Source organism: Mya arenaria, chromosome 5, assembly GCF_026914265.1.
Source record: "Mya arenaria isolate MELC-2E11 chromosome 5, ASM2691426v1".
Classification (NCBI taxonomy): domain Eukaryota; kingdom Metazoa; phylum Mollusca; class Bivalvia; order Myida; family Myidae; genus Mya; species Mya arenaria.
Window position 1 is genome coordinate 21,280,653 of NC_069126.1, and position 16,312 is coordinate 21,296,964.

Here is a 16,312-nt window from a genome sequence, read left to right on the forward strand (position 1 = left end):
TTTGTCTGTCAATCATTGAAAACTTGTTGTTTTTTTTGCATTGCAGCATTTCATGCTTAATTTTTATTTTGTCTCTTTATTGCATATTACCTTTATCATTATTGTATTCATTTCTAAGACAAAGCAGCATATAGTTGAGGGCACTGCCCCATGACAGCTCTTGTATATCCTAAAAAGAATACAATAGTGATATACCCTGATATAGGTAGTTTTGGTACATTATCACGGTTTTAATTTTAGCTTTACTGGCCAAAGATCAGAATATCTGATGTGATGGTAATGTGTACGTAGTATGTGCTTCCTAGCGCCTGTAAACAATTGCTTGTGAACACCATACAGTCTTTAGTTATGATTGTATCTCAATAAAACAGTATTTAGATATCCAATAGAGCTCGGTTCCTTTCGAAAACCAGTCAGATCTGCCCATGCATGTCTATATTATGGGCCTTGAACGTCTGTGCGACTGTAAACAATTGCTTGTGAACATGGTACAGTCTTCAGTTTTAATTGTATATAGATGAAACTTGTACAGTATTAAGATATCAATTAGAGCTTGGTTCCTTTCGAAAACCAGATCTGCCCATGCATACCTAGATTATGGGCCTCAAAAGTAAAAAAAATATGCTATTTTTAGCCAAGTCTACATGAGCGAAGTCTATTTTTAGACAAGTTTACATGTAAAGTCACAAATTCATGTGAAAAATTGTTCAAATTAGGCCCCTGGGGTCATTATTGGCCACGCCACTGGGTTCACTGGTTTGGTATACTAAATTGGGAAATGTTTGAAAATCTTTATGTCTGAAACAACTATGCAGACCCTTGTTATTTTGAATAAGGATTATTTTATTGGTCTGCTACCATGGTTGTTCAAATTATGCCCCTAGGGTCAAAACTGGCACTGCCCCCAGGGGTCACAAGTTTTTTAAGAAATATTTTCAAAATCTTCTTGTTTCAAACCACAAGGCTCATATCTTTGATATTTGTTGTGGAGCATTATATGTAGACCGTCTTGCAAAACAGTTGAAATTATGTGCCCTGGGCCGGGGCCACCATCCATTTTGTCCTTTTAAAGCTACAGAAATGAAAATTTGACCAATAGTACAGTTTTGTAGCAAATTTTATTCTCCTCAGATGACCTTTACTTGGCACATATTAGAATACTAGTAGTTCATGCAACTAATCTGCTTACAACACTTTCTGTTCTCAGATGTTAAATGTGCAACATTTAAGCTAACTCAAACACAAAACGTGAACAATATGTTTGTTGGCTATTACTCATACATACATGCTCTGGATCAAAAATAACCACATGAGCCATGCCACTAGAGCATAGGCACTCATGGGCAAGACTCTTGTTTTTTTTAGAAAAAAAGCATACTGACCAACCCTATTTATTTTAGAAGTTAGCTGAAACTAAGAACTTTTTTTACCTTACTTTTATATTAGATTGTGTATTGCTAAGATTTTTGCTTAAAGCTCCATTTAAGGTAACTGTTCATCTCAAATGTAACAGCTTTTGCCTTCAAACTTTTAAAATTCCATTGAACCAGTGGGTTCATCATGATGCACATCTGTAAATGTTTCTCCCTAATATGGGCTTTTATGTATGCAAACAGAACATTGAACAATTGGCTTTCTGTGTAAAGTAAACCCTGTCCAGAACATTTGTCAAATTGCTGTGTCAGCACTTGTTTGAATGGATTTATTTTATTTTCATACTATGATTTCAAATAAAGTATTTAAAAATGTTGATTTCTTGTATGAAGTGATTACTACAATCCTTATAAGGTCAACAGGAAGCATGAAAAAGTATCTGTTACATGTATTAAGGCATGATTAAAATCATTTTTCCATTTTGCAAAAAGCAGATGGTTAATTTATACCACCTTCAGGTAGTCATGATGAACTCTTCAAAGATATCCTAGGTAAAGGTAGTCACGATAAACTCTTTCAAGTTATCCCAGGTATGCATGGTCACCTCTTAAAAGATATCCCAGGTATTCATGATCACCTCTTCAAAGATATCCCAGTTATTCATGATCACCTCTTCAAAGATATCTATCCCAGGTAGTCATGATCACCTCTTCACAAAGATATCCCAGGCAGTCATGATCAACTCTTCAAAGATATCTCAGGTATTCATGAACACCTCTTTAAAGATATCCTAGGTAGTCATGATCAACTCTTTAAAAATATCCCAGATATTCATGATCATCACCTCTTCAAAAATATCTCAGGTATTCATGATCACCTCTTCAAAGATATCCTAGGTAGTCATGATCAACTCTTTAAAAATATCCCAGATATTCATGATCACCTCTTCAAAGATATCCCAGGTAGTCATGATCACCTCTTCAAAGATATCCCAGGTAGTCATTATCAACTATTAAAAGATATCCCAGATATTCATGATCACCTCTAAAAGATATCCCAGGTAGTCATGATCCCCTCTTCACAGATATCCCAGGTAGTCATGATCAACTCTTAAAAAATATCCCAGATATTCATGATCCCCTCTTCAAAGATATCCCAGGTAGTAATGATCAACTTTTAAAAGATAACCCAGGTAGTCATGATCAACTCTTTAAAGATTTCCCTTTGTAACCATGCAGTTGTTGCAAGCATACTTTAAAGCCCTGGTGAAGGGGAGATCAATGCAAACTGAACATGGATGGTTTGTGCTTCAGACCCTTGATCTATGTATTCTAGGGTGATTTGCAAACAAAAGTGTATAATAGTTACTGTGTACTTTCAGGAGAATTAATTTGTGGCACAGTTCACATAAGTTCCGCTTATGTTGATTTTTCCATGCAGATAAGTAACCATACTTGTATGAAAAATTATTTCTCAATTTCACCAAGCATAGAAAACTACCAACAATGGAAGTGTTTTTTGTCACAGACTCAATCATGTCATCTAAAATCCACACAATTCTTTCATATTTTTTCAATCTTCTCTTCAACTTTGGCCCATTTCAGATGAACTTTTTTCAAAGCACAGTAAAAAAGACCTTTATCATATAGTTTCTTGTAATTCCTCAGGTGAATCCAATTCCGTTTAACTAGTAGTTGCTTCACATAATCCAACCTATTTTTGTATATCTTCTTAATCCAATGTTCTTGTAACTCCTCAGGTGAATCCAATTGTCGAGCTAGTAGTTTTCTTCACATAAACCTATTCTTGTAGATCACTTTCTTAATCCAATGTGACCTTTTTTCTCTAATTCAATGTCTTCATTAAACCAAAACTTACCTATTTCTTAACACATCCAGTGAAGACTTTCTTTTAAGTCTTTACTGATTCTAACCACATTTCTTACACTTGTATAGATCCTGAGTTTTATCTGTAGACTTCAAATCAAACAACTTTTTTTTCATAGTTTTCCAAACATAACATGACCTCTTTGCTCCTCAAGTGTATCCAGGTGAACATCCAATTTCAAGTCATGATTCCAGGTGATCAGTTGATAAACTGCATTGCTTAAGATTTAGAACTTCACATCAGCTGTCACCGCCATAACTACTCATATGAAGCATTGAAGGCTGGGGCGTAGCCAGCATTATGCACTTACGCATGTGTGTAACATCAATTTGAAAAATGAAAAAATAAATATGGCAAAAAATGGCATCAAATTCAAGGGCTAAGCTAAATATTGATATCAGAATAAAGGGAAGATCAGCTATAGTAAGCATTTTTTCTCTGTGTTGGATAGCTTACTGAGCCTAAATCAATCACTTGGTTACTACAAGGTCGGCAGCCCCGAACCTATAAATCCCTCCAAATACACATCAGTGCCCAACATGTTAGTTCTATATTTCATTTTTTTTCCTTGGGGAGCCCCCCTACAGCTACAGGGATATTCCTCCTTCAACACCATCCCCCTTTCGTGCGTAACATTCAGTAAAGCCTGACTACGCATCTGGAAGGCATATACCAAGTAAACTGAATGCAGTACTTAAAAGTGACTCGCTTTTGTTTTTGGACCAAATATTAGTTTTCCCGGTAATGCATCTGAAAAAAACTATTTTTATCATTTTTTTATGTTATGAATAATGCAGAAACAAATCCAGTGCATAAAAATTTATTTTGGTTTTTGTTGGGTTCAAACCCACGCCAGGAAAAAACAAGTAAACAGTAAAAAAAACAGCCGGCTAGTCAACACAGCCACCGGGACTTTAACAAAAATGGTGGATATGTTGGCCCCTTAAGGAAACATTCATTATATCACATGATACATTGTCAATCAACCAATCAAACAACACATGAGCCGTAATTAATTTTGAATACACGTTTGAAATTGTGGTCTTCAACATTATTTTGCTAAATGGTTCCAGCTTTTGCTATTTTTGTTTTAACACTCCTTTCCTTATGATTTAACACTTAACAAATTATGTGTCCCCAAGCTATTACTACCAGTATAGAGATATATGGTCATTTGATAAACTACAGTGCTTTAGAACGTGTCCCCCAGCTATGACCACCAGCATAGAGATATATGGTCATTTGATAAACTACAGTGCTTTAGAATGTGTCTCCCAGCTATGACTACCAGTATAAAGATATATGGTCATTTGATAAACTACAGTGCTTCAGAACGTGTCCCCCAGCTATGACCACCAGCATAGAGATATATGGTCATTTGATAAACTACAGTGCTTTAGAACCTGTCCCCCAGCTATGATCACCAGTATAGAGATATATGGTCATTTGATAAACTACAGTGCTTTAGAACGTGTACCCAGCTATGATCACCAGTATAAAGATATATGGTCATTTGATAAACTACAGTGCTTTAGAACGTGTACCCAGCTATGATCACCAGTATAAAGATATATGGTCATTTGATAAACTACAGTGCTTTAGAACGTGTCCCCCAGCTATGACCACCAGTATAGAGATATATGGTCATTTGATAAACTACAGTGCTTTAGAACGTGTCCCCTAACTATGACTACCAGTATAAAGATATATGGTCATTTGATAAACTACAGTGCTTTAGAACGTGTCCCCCAGCTATGACCACCAGCATAGAGATATATGGTCATTTGATAAACTACAGTGCTTTAGAACGTGTTCCCCAGCTATGACCACCTGTATAAAGATATATGGTCATTTGATAAACTACAGTGCTTTAGAATGTGTCTCCCAGCTATGACCACCAGTATAGAGATATATGGTCATTTGATAAACTACAGTGCTTTAGAACGTGTCCCCCAGCTATGACCACCTGTATAAAGATATATGGTGATTTGATAAACTACAGTGCTTTAGAACGTGTTCCCCAGCTATGACCACCAGTATAGAGATATATGGTCATTTGATAAACTACAGTGCTTTAGAACCTGTCCCCCAGCTATGATCACCAGTATAAAGATATATGGTCATTTGATAAACTACAGTGCTTTAGAACGTGTCCCCCAGCTATGATCACCAGCATAAAGATATGTGGTCATTTGATAAACTACAGTGCTTTAGAACCTGTCCCACAGCTATTACTACCAGTATAAAGATATATGGTCATTTGATAAACTACAGTGCTTTAGAACGTGTTCCCCAGCTATGACCACCAGCATAGAGATATATGGTCATTTGATAAACTACAGTGCTTTAGAACGTGTCACCCAGCTATGATCACCAGTATAAAGATATATGGTCATTTGATAAACTACAGTGCTTTAGAACGTGTCCCCCAGCTATGACTACCAGTATAAAGATATATGGTCAACTGATAAACTACAGTGCTTTAGAACGTGTACCCAGCTATGATCACCAGTATAAAGATATATGGTCATTTGATAAACTACAGTGCTTTAGAACCTGTCCCCCAGCTATGACCACCAGTATAGAGATATATGGTCATTTGATAAACTACAGTGCTTTAGAACATGTCCCCAAGCTATGACCACCAGTATAGAGATATATGGTCATTTGATAAACTACAGTGCTTTAGAACGTGTCCCCGAGCTATTACTACCAGTATAAAGATATATGGTCATTTGATAAACTACAGTGCTTTAGAACGTGTTCCCCAGCTATGATCACCAGTATAGAGATATATGGTCATTTGATAAACTACAGTGCTTTAGAACGTGTCCCCTAGCTATTACTACCAGAATAAAGATATATGGTCATTTGATAAACAACAGTGCTTTAAAATGTGTCCCCCAGCTATGATCACCAGTATAAAGATATATGGTGATTTGATAAACTACAGTGCTTTAGAACGTGTCCCCGAGCTATGACTACCTGTATAAAGATATATGGTCATTTGATAAACTACAGTGCTTTAGAACGTGTCCCCCAGCTTCGATCACCAGTATAAAGATATATGGTCATTTGATAAACTACAGTGCTTTAGAACGTGTCCCCCAGCTATGACCACCAGTATAAAGATATATGGTCATTTGATAAACTACAGTGCTTTAGAACTTGTCCCCCAGCTATGACCACCAGTATAAAGACATATGGTCATTTGATAAACTACAGTGCTTTAGAACGTGTCCCCCAGCTATGACCACCAGTATAAAGATATATGGTTTACTGTTAAACTACAATGCTTTAGAACGTGTCCCCCAGCTATGACCACCAGCATAGAGATATATGGTCATTTGAAAAACTACAGTGCTTTTGAACGTGTTCCAAAGCAATGATTGCTACAGTCATATGATTTACAGTCAAAATACTTCAAAACGTAATGGATGTCTTAAATTTCAGTGTCAAAGTTGGATGCTTTTCATGATGAACATAAATAAAGGATTGATAGGTATTAAAATTAAAGCAATGGACCTTTGTTTACACCTTCTAAAATACTAGGCACAATAATGCGATTATAGGGAACTTTCGCCTATTCAAAAACCGTTAAAGACTCAGAAGCAGCTGTTTATATGGAGTACTAAAATACTAAATTATACTGTATTAGCTAAATCTAAATCAAAGATAAAGTACAGTGTAGATCTTCCTTTACTTCTTAATTGTTTGATTTACCCTAATTATTTCATAAAATAATCATGGGAAAATGTGGCAACTACTTACATTATTATTTTATATAAAACACAATCAAAATTGAGTTCATTTTGACAAGAGAAATTTATGATAAACATTGTCAACCTTAATACTTTGCTGCAAAGGCAAATTTTTCTATTTACACAAATATCTATGACGTAAATAGACCATCCAAGCACCTGCTGAAATCCGTACTGTCGTTTATCTGGCAATACTACAATCCGTACTGTACCTTAGGCTAACCTTGTGTCCTCATGTGTTTTACACAGATACCATTGACGTAATTGTGTAAACACGCACCTGCCTAAATCCGCACTGTCGTTTATCAAAATCCATACTGTATTTAATTTTTACGCTGTCAAACGGACGCTGTCAAACATTGTCGAACGATTTTTAACATTTTATACCTAAGGAAGTATTTTTCCATCATTTATTAGTCGATTAAGCTAACTGTAAAACACAAAAATATCGTGTGTAGTGTATACATCTAAAAAACTTAGCCAGTGATGATTGCAAAACATTTTATTTCATTTTGTTCAATTTGATTTCAATTATTCTGACAAACCAATCATGTTTCTAGCATTTAGATGCTATTCTTTTCTAATTGTATTGGAACACATTGCTCAAGATGAAAGTAAATGAGATTGATATGCCATTGTAAATGTTCTATCCCCGGAATTGGTGTAAAGTAAATAACTTGTTAACTATTCCATCCACATTTCTTGACAGCACTCTGAAAAATTCTAAAGGATGTGTACATTAGTATTTATCAAAGTGATGCATGTATGTGGGTAAGAACCAACTGACGGGTTAGCTGATATTGTTGCTATGATCAGAGCTCCACACCAAGCAGACTGCTCACTCCGTGGTTATTTCTAGTATAAAGAAACATGGAAAAATGCACTCAAATCCACAACTGAATAAACATTAGCATGACTCTTTATTAAATCAGCAGAGTGTAACAGGTAGCTGGTTCTTATCCCGCAAACACACCATGTACAGTACCTATTAAGTATTAATAAAAATGATGTAAATATAATGTTATTCTAAATAACCTACTAAAATTTCAGGATTTCCTAATGTCATTGGTTTGATAGACGGTACTCAAGTACGTGTACGAGCCCCTCATGAGTTTGAAGCCGATTATGTAAACAGGAAAGGGTATCATTCGATCAATGTACAGGTACATGGAAGGAAGTTGTGATGAGTTTGTTATAGTTTAAACTTATTCATTTTAACATGATTTTAAAACTAATTAATAAGCATTATATTATTCATTCTCGCTGGCAGGATTTTATGAGAGAGTGTGGTCTTATGTTGTTTGGGAGTCCGGAGTACCTGGAGAATACAATTGTCTTACTTGGTATCCACTAATCTATCTCACACTGATGCACTGGCATGATGCAGTCATGCACCCAAGCTGGGAAATCGAGCCAGGGTTGACCAGATGAGAAGCAAGTCGCATACCGGACAACCAAAGTGTGTTTTATTGTACTAAGGTCTTTCATGTATTATTCATAAATTTCTTCCATACGGGTGAGGCACCTGTCCATAGCATTACATATTTGACCTCAAATTATATTTTTTCTCTATAAGATTTGAAGACGGTTTACCAAAAGATCAATTTCTGAGGGTGCAGCTTTGAAGACAAGTTTTACTACTGTTGTATGTGCACTATTTCAGATGGTTTGTGATGCAAAGCTTCGTTTTATGAATGTTGTTGCCAAGTGGCCAGGAAGTGTCCACGACTCCAGAATATTCAAAGAGTCACGCCTTGCTTCAGAATTAGAGCAAGGTACCTGGAGTGATTTTTGTTTTGTTTAACGTTCTAACCTTTTCAAGAGGTATTATGATGTTATATGATAAACTTAGGCCGTTCATTAAAATGTCTGGTCAATATTTTTTTATTTTGTCTAAGACAATTTTCTTTTATCCAATCTTGATTAACTGTCTCCGTGGCCTAGTGGTTATGCATCCGCCTATGGAGCGGGAGGTCATTGGTTCGATCCCTGGCTGCCTCATAACGCAAGGTCTAAAGACACACACACACATATATACACACACACACACGAAAGGTGGATTTATAGATTATGAAATAACAGTATTAATTTGCAATATTTTAAAATCAATCTTGGAAACAGAACACTGACCATTTGTTATAATTTGCTTGATGTTGTATTGTAGGCCAACATAATGGGTACATACTGGGAGACAGTGGGTATGACTGTAAGCCATACCTTCTCACACCATACCTGAATCCAAGAACAGGACCTCAAGAAAGGTACTTCACATACACTACTTTTATGTAGATTATAAATGCTTATTTTTAGCTCAACTATTCGAAGAATAAGGAGAGCTATACTACTCACCCAATCTTCGGCGTCACCCCTTGGTTAAGGTTTTTGGTGCAAGCACACATAGGTAAATATCTCAGCAACTACTTGAGGTATTGCATTGAGACTTTATACAATGATACTCAACCATCCAACCTACTTAATTAAACAAGTTAGATAACTCTAGTTTGCATTTACTAGATATGCAAATAATAGGCCTTTATTATTTGACTTAAAAATTCTGGTTAAGGTTTTGCGTGCAAGCATACATAGATTAATTTCTCAGCAACTACTTGAGGTATTGCATTGAGACTTGATACAATGTTACTCAACCATCCAACCTACCTTATTAACCAAGTTAGATAACAATAGTTTGCATTTAATGCAAATAATAGGCCTTTATTATTTGACTTAGAAATTCTGGTTAAGGTTTTGCGTGCAAGCACCAATAGGTTAATATCTCAGCAACTACTTGAGGTATTGCATTGAGACTTTATTCAATGGTACTCAATGATCCAACCTACTAAATTAATCAACTTAGATAACTCTAGTTTGCATTTAATGCAGAATAATTGCCCTTTATTATTAAAATTAGAAATTCTGGTTAAGGTTTTGCATGTAACCAATTTTAAGTCAATACCTCAGCGAATACATCATGTATTGCATTGAAACTTTACACACAGGCTCCCAACCATTTAACCTTCTTATTTAATCAAGTAAGATAACTCTATCTTTCATATTATATAATTTTTACCCCTTTGTTATGCGACTTAGAAATTCTGGTTAAGGTCTTGCATGTTAGCACACATAGGATAATATCTCAGCAACAACTTGATGTATTGCATTGAGACTTTATACAATGGTATTCAACCACCCAATCTAATTGAATAACCAAGTTAGATAACTGTATTTTGCAAATAATGGCCCTTTATTATTACACTTAAAAAATCTGGTTAAAATTTTGCATGTAACCACATTTATGTTAATATCTCAGCACATCGTGTATTGCATTGAAATCTTATCTAACAGTGATCCATGCATGTTTCGCCAAAACTTTTCAATCTTTACACTGAAAAGCGGCGGAATAGTAGAGCGCGCTGTTTCTGTGACAGCTATTGTTTATTTTTTTGTGTCAATACCTGTATTTTTATGCAATCGGTTATGAAATATAAAACTAATCATATTTTCTGAAAAAGGTATCTACAATAACCAAAGTTTTTTCTGTTATTCTCAAAAAATCAATTATGTACCATTTAATCTGCAGCAGAATTACTTGAGATTTATATCTTTATTACGAAAAGACATAGAAGTATATGAAAAAATAAATAAGTGTGTTATTTATAGCAGTCAAACTTCCATTTTAAGGCAGTTTAATGTTTTCAGGTATAATGAAGCACTGGTTAGAACAAGGGTAACAGTGGAGAGGTCTTTTGGAGTGCTGAAAAGACGATTCCCATGCTTGTCGTATGGTCTTCGTTTGGAACCAGAGATGGCATGCCAAGTGATCATAGCCTGTGTTTTTCTTCATAACTATGGCATTGAACATAGAGACATCATGGCAAACATGCACGATGCTACAGACATTGACCAGCCTCAGGCAGATGTTATCCCAGCAAACGAAAATGGACTTCGATATAGAGACATTGTGGCCCAACGTTATTTTTAAAAATCTGTATGGTTTTATATTGTTTGCAATAATGCAAACTGGTATTAAAACATCAAGCACCTTCAAAATTATTCTTACTAGTGATCTTATATTATTAGTCGAATTTTATATTTTATGCCCCCCCTTCGAAGAAGAGGAGTATATTGCTTTGCACATGTTGGTCAGTCCGTCAATTACTTGAAGTATGGTCATCAAACTTGACATAAAGATATGGTCTGACCAGTAGATGACCCCTATTGATTTAGGGGGCCATTCGGTCAACGTCACAGTGGCAATAAATTTAAGGATTTTAAAGCTTGTCCGAGTGATTAATCAACAATGCCTAGACCTATGGCCATCACACTTGACATGGAGGCTGGGCCTGACCAGTACAAGATTTATATTGATTTGAGGGGTCATCATGACAAAGGTCATAATGTTTGACAAACATCTCTTGTTAAGTTAAAGCTTGTCTCTGTAGATATGGAAATGTTATCATTCTCACGCTGGTGCCAATAGCACCATTTTCTCATCTAATTCTTGATGTATTACATTGAAACTTTAAAGCTGCACTCCCACAGAATGAACAAGCCAATTTGGGGAAAAACAGTTATATAACACTGCTGACAGAGTTTGATTGAAGATTTTTATATTGAAGTTAAAAAATAAATGTTTTATGCATTTGTCTTGAACCATTACTTAATTCTTGTCTCTGCCACATATGGAGTGAAAACTGTATTCATTATAAAACATGTGCAAAAATAAAATGATGTCATGAATATTTTACCTCCTGAGTATTGAACTCATGTAACATGGTGCAAGTCATAAATGTAGTTGTAATAGCCTTAAAAAAACTATTTTAGTCTGTGTAAAATTTGACCTATGATCAGAAGGTACATGTGGATGGATGACACATTCTGTAGTCTTTCAATAAGTTTTAATATGTTAATTCTTTTATAGTTTAAGAAAAATTTAAATAGCCATTCTGAAATGAAATGGGACAAAAAAAAACATAACTCTTCATACTTTTTTAACTTCTATTTGAGATGGATTTTTATTTATTACTTATTCAAGGAATACAGAATGCATTGCTTAATGGTATATGAGTAGAAATAAAAACAAAACAACATCTGTAAAAAGACTTATTTATATACATATCATATATGACAGTATTTAGTATCACAGAATAAGATATCACAAATTTGCATGAAAGTTGTTATATATGCAATTCCTCCCTCTGATATGAACGAAATTGTAAAGAAAGCTTTGAAGTAATATCAACAAAATGTAGAAACATATACATAGATCAGTTTATCATGGCCAACAATTGATATAATTTTTTAAACTGTTATAAACAATAAACAATTTCACAAAAGCGATTTGAACACAGCATGAATTTCTAGATGAGTTATTTTAAAGAACTGTCATCTGTCAGACTTTGGTAAATGAAGTCGGGTAATTTTTGAAGTAAATGTTAAGTATGAACAAGTGTAACAACTTGGTATGGCCTATTGCATCAAATAATTGCAAACTCAACAACTATTATGAAGTGTGCAAATGTACATTTAAAACTAGTAACAACAATAGAACAAGATCATAGGCAAAATGTATATACTTCATCAAATTTACATCAAAATGAGTAGGCTTCATGATGTATTACATACCCATAAATATTCTCTGTGAAATTTTGATCCAATTATCTTATAGGAGTGACTCACATACTTGAAATTCACGAAAGGTATCTTTACAACTTCAGAGCGAGTAGCAATGGAAATTCTTTGTGCTTATCTAGTTCTTATTTCAAAATATATGTTAGGACGACTGACTTGTTTTTAGCAAGAAGTAAAACACAATTATACTTAGTAGATTACTAGATTATCGTATATTATTAACGTAAGTAGTTGATTTTAGGAATATCACTGTATGACACTGCAAGAAACTTAAATGAACCTTAATTAAAATTGCTCATGAATATAAAATCCCATTTAACATTCAAATTTAACAGAGCTCAGGAAAAAAGAGGATGCAATTAGAGGATGAAATTTTCTTTCCATTTTTTAAAAAGAAAGCATAGTTATTTAATAAGTATTCAAAACAAGTTACATATTTTGTAAATTATTAAATACATTGCAGTTTTAATAGTGGTCGAAATTAACACAAGTCCATAAGCCCTGCATTTGTAAAATAGTTTTTTTTGGCTTGCTCAAATTCATAAATTTATATAGCAGGGCTTGTTAAAAAATTTGATGCCAAACAAAAGTATAAGAATTCGTGCTTGTTCATCCGAAAGTCTAACTTCAATGACTGTTATAAGTATAGGTAAAGTATTACAACAGCATCAACAGACTAACATATCTTTCCAAATAACATGATTGTAACCATGTATCTTATAAATAGAAGAAAGCACTGTTTTAAATGATTGGTGAGTGCTAAAAGATTTAATTATGACTGCTATTGTATCATAAGGTACAAATACCATTTTTTTTTATTCTCATTCATTCAAATACAACTCTGTTTTCTTCATAATAACCATTGATTTTGACATTTAATTATCCTTTTTGTAATATTAAAGTAACACTCTTATTCAAAATCAGTACATACTTATATTTAACAAACAAATTCTTTGACTGAGAAACCATTAACTACTTACTTAATCATGCATTTATGGAAAATATTAAATAGTGATTACAACATTTTAACCATGTATTTGATAGCAGCTCATTTCTTTAAAAAATGAATAGTGAATGCTTAAAGATTTATTGTGATCTACTATAGTCTCATAAGGTAAAAATAGTATGTTTTATGCTCATTTCTTTCAAATTAAACTTGGTATCCTTCTTTAGAACCAATGTTTGACATGTATTCATCCTTTTTGTAATATCTTAACATTTGACATATATTCATCCTTTTTGTAATATCTAAACAGTATCATTAATTGTGGTATATCTTTAAAACAATATTATTAAATATTATGGTAAATCTTATTTTGGAGAAAGAGTGCTTTAGTATTTTTATAATTTGGATGAATTTATACATCTGATTTATTTTAAATTATTGAAATTCCTTAAGTTGATGTTTGCGAAGATTTAGTGTAACAAGATGCAACTCCTCCTCCCTTCTGTTCTTCTCTCTCCAATAGTGCTCTTGGGCAGAAAATGCTGCTGTCTCTGCTGTTAACCTCTTTTCTTCAAGCTGAAACAGCTGGTCCCCAGCATCACTTTTTCTCTTTCGTCTCGACATTTTACCTGATCCCGAACAACAAACATTTTACAAGTATACTGGAGGATATCTATTATTTAAATGAAGTCATTGCTAAAGTATGAGTTTAATAAACAGGGTTTTTTGGAAATTAGAATTACTTTTGTTGATACAAATGTTGTACAAGATTGTAATATTGAAGATGTCAAATTATCATTATTTAACATTAAAGATTAATGTAAAATGCAGACTTGTCCTATTTAACACCGGTTCTAAAGATTTTTTCATCAAGGATTCACAAGAAACAACATCTGCACTCAGAGAGAACAAATGGATGCATAGAAGGTAGTAGTGGAAGTAGTAGTCAGTGCATATTTAAAGAACATAATTATAAAGGATCATAAACATAAAAGTTACAACTAAGTTACAGTACTCACTTGATAACTCATTAGGCATAAAGGGTTTAGTTTCTAAGTTATACAAGTACTCGCACAAATTACTTTGTATGAAACAGTAGATAACACAACTTTTCTTATTAAAATGTTTGTACTGCAATATAAAAAACCCCATACCTTTGGAGGGCACGAAACCAGATGTGCTCGGCACTTCGCAATCACCCACTGCATCCTCTAATGGGGCATTTGCTTTGCAGATATCAGCTGCACTTGGATGATAGTCTATGACATTTCGAATGCTGAAAAATATTAATTTCCAAACTTTATTTCAAACATTGTAACATGGTTTATATATAAATATATATATATATGATACCTAGTGCTTTAAGCATTTGCAACAGCAACATTTTTTAATATAATAAATGAGATTTACAAAATGATAAAAATATCATTGTCTACAGTTTTAAGTAATCCAACTTTGTCACAAGTACATCCACAAATATTAAGATGTGAATTTTTCACAGCGAAAGCCTAGACCGGGAGAATTCTAGTGAAAAATGCTGATCTGCTCTTACCAGCTCCATTGTCAATTTTTCGGGACAATTGAGGGATGTTTACTCTGATTGCAATTAATAGATATGTTTTCTTTCAAAAGAGAATCCATATTAAATGTACTGCAATACGCAAAATTTAATATAAATTTTATCATCTAATACAACATCATCATAAGCAACTGTATTGGGTTTTTTTTCTAAACACATCAGTATCACTCATAAACACTTCGACACATTATGGTTGCTTCAGACGCTTTTGTGACATAAAAATCAAAAAAAGTAATGTAGAGGTAAAATAAAGAAGACAATGGTTTTACTGAAAGACACAATACTATAAAACCCATCGTTTAAAGTGCGGTAACACTTTTTAATATTTTCCATACAAATATATCAACTCTATAATGTACTTATACACGATAACAAGACATTTATACATATGCTGAGAGTATGCTGCTAGTTCCAAGTTTCATAATTACGTCATGTTATAAACGGCTTTCGTCTTCTTTTTTCTTTTTAACGAAATGCGAGGCTCATTTCAATGCTTGAATGATAGAAGTATAGCGCAAAGTTAAATCCGTGTTTGAATGGAAGTACCATTGTGTTGGTCTTAATTCCATACTTAAACGGTAGAAGTATAACATGAGATTTGATTCCATGCTTGAATCGAAGAAATATGGCGTGAGGTTCGATTCAATATTTGAATGGTAGCAGAATACCGTAAGGCTACAGTCCATGCCTGAATGGAATTTGATTAGCATCATGTTCAGTTCCAGCATTGAATTGTAGTATTATTGCGTGTGGCTTAAGTTCATACTTAAAGGGCTATAGAATACCGTGAGGCTCGATTCCATATCTGAATGGTTATATTATAGCGCAAAAAAACAAGTCCATGCATGAATGGTAGTAGTTTAACATGAAGCTAAACTCTATACTCGAATAAGAGCAATATAGCGTAAGTCTCAATTCCAGGCTCGAATTGAATTTGTATAGCGTAATTCTCAATTCCATAATCGAACAGTAGTAGAATAGAGTGAGTCTCAATTTAATGCATGAATGGAAGTGGTATAGTGCGTCTAAATTCCATGATTGAATGATGAAAGTGTAGTGCGAGTCTAAATTCCATGCTTTAATGGAAGTAGTATAGCGTGTATGGCAATTCCGTGCTATGGCGGTAGTAATATATGG

The 16,312-nt window shown here is 34.0% G+C and overlaps 1 protein-coding gene across 1 annotated transcript in view; it reads left to right on the forward strand.

Moving 5' to 3' along the window:
- Positions 1 to 11,666, forward strand: part of LOC128233860 (putative nuclease HARBI1) — a 36,415-nt gene extending 24,749 nt beyond the window's left edge. The window contains exons 2-5 of the mRNA XM_052947728.1: positions 8,073 to 8,185; positions 8,686 to 8,797; positions 9,187 to 9,283; positions 10,719 to 11,666. Of these exons, the coding sequence (XP_052803688.1) occupies positions 8,073 to 8,185; positions 8,686 to 8,797; positions 9,187 to 9,283; positions 10,719 to 11,001 (605 nt within the window). The 3' untranslated portion in view covers positions 11,002 to 11,666. The remainder of the gene's footprint in view (positions 1 to 8,072; positions 8,186 to 8,685; positions 8,798 to 9,186; positions 9,284 to 10,718) is intronic.
- The last annotated feature ends 4,646 nt before the right edge of the window (positions 11,667 to 16,312 follow it).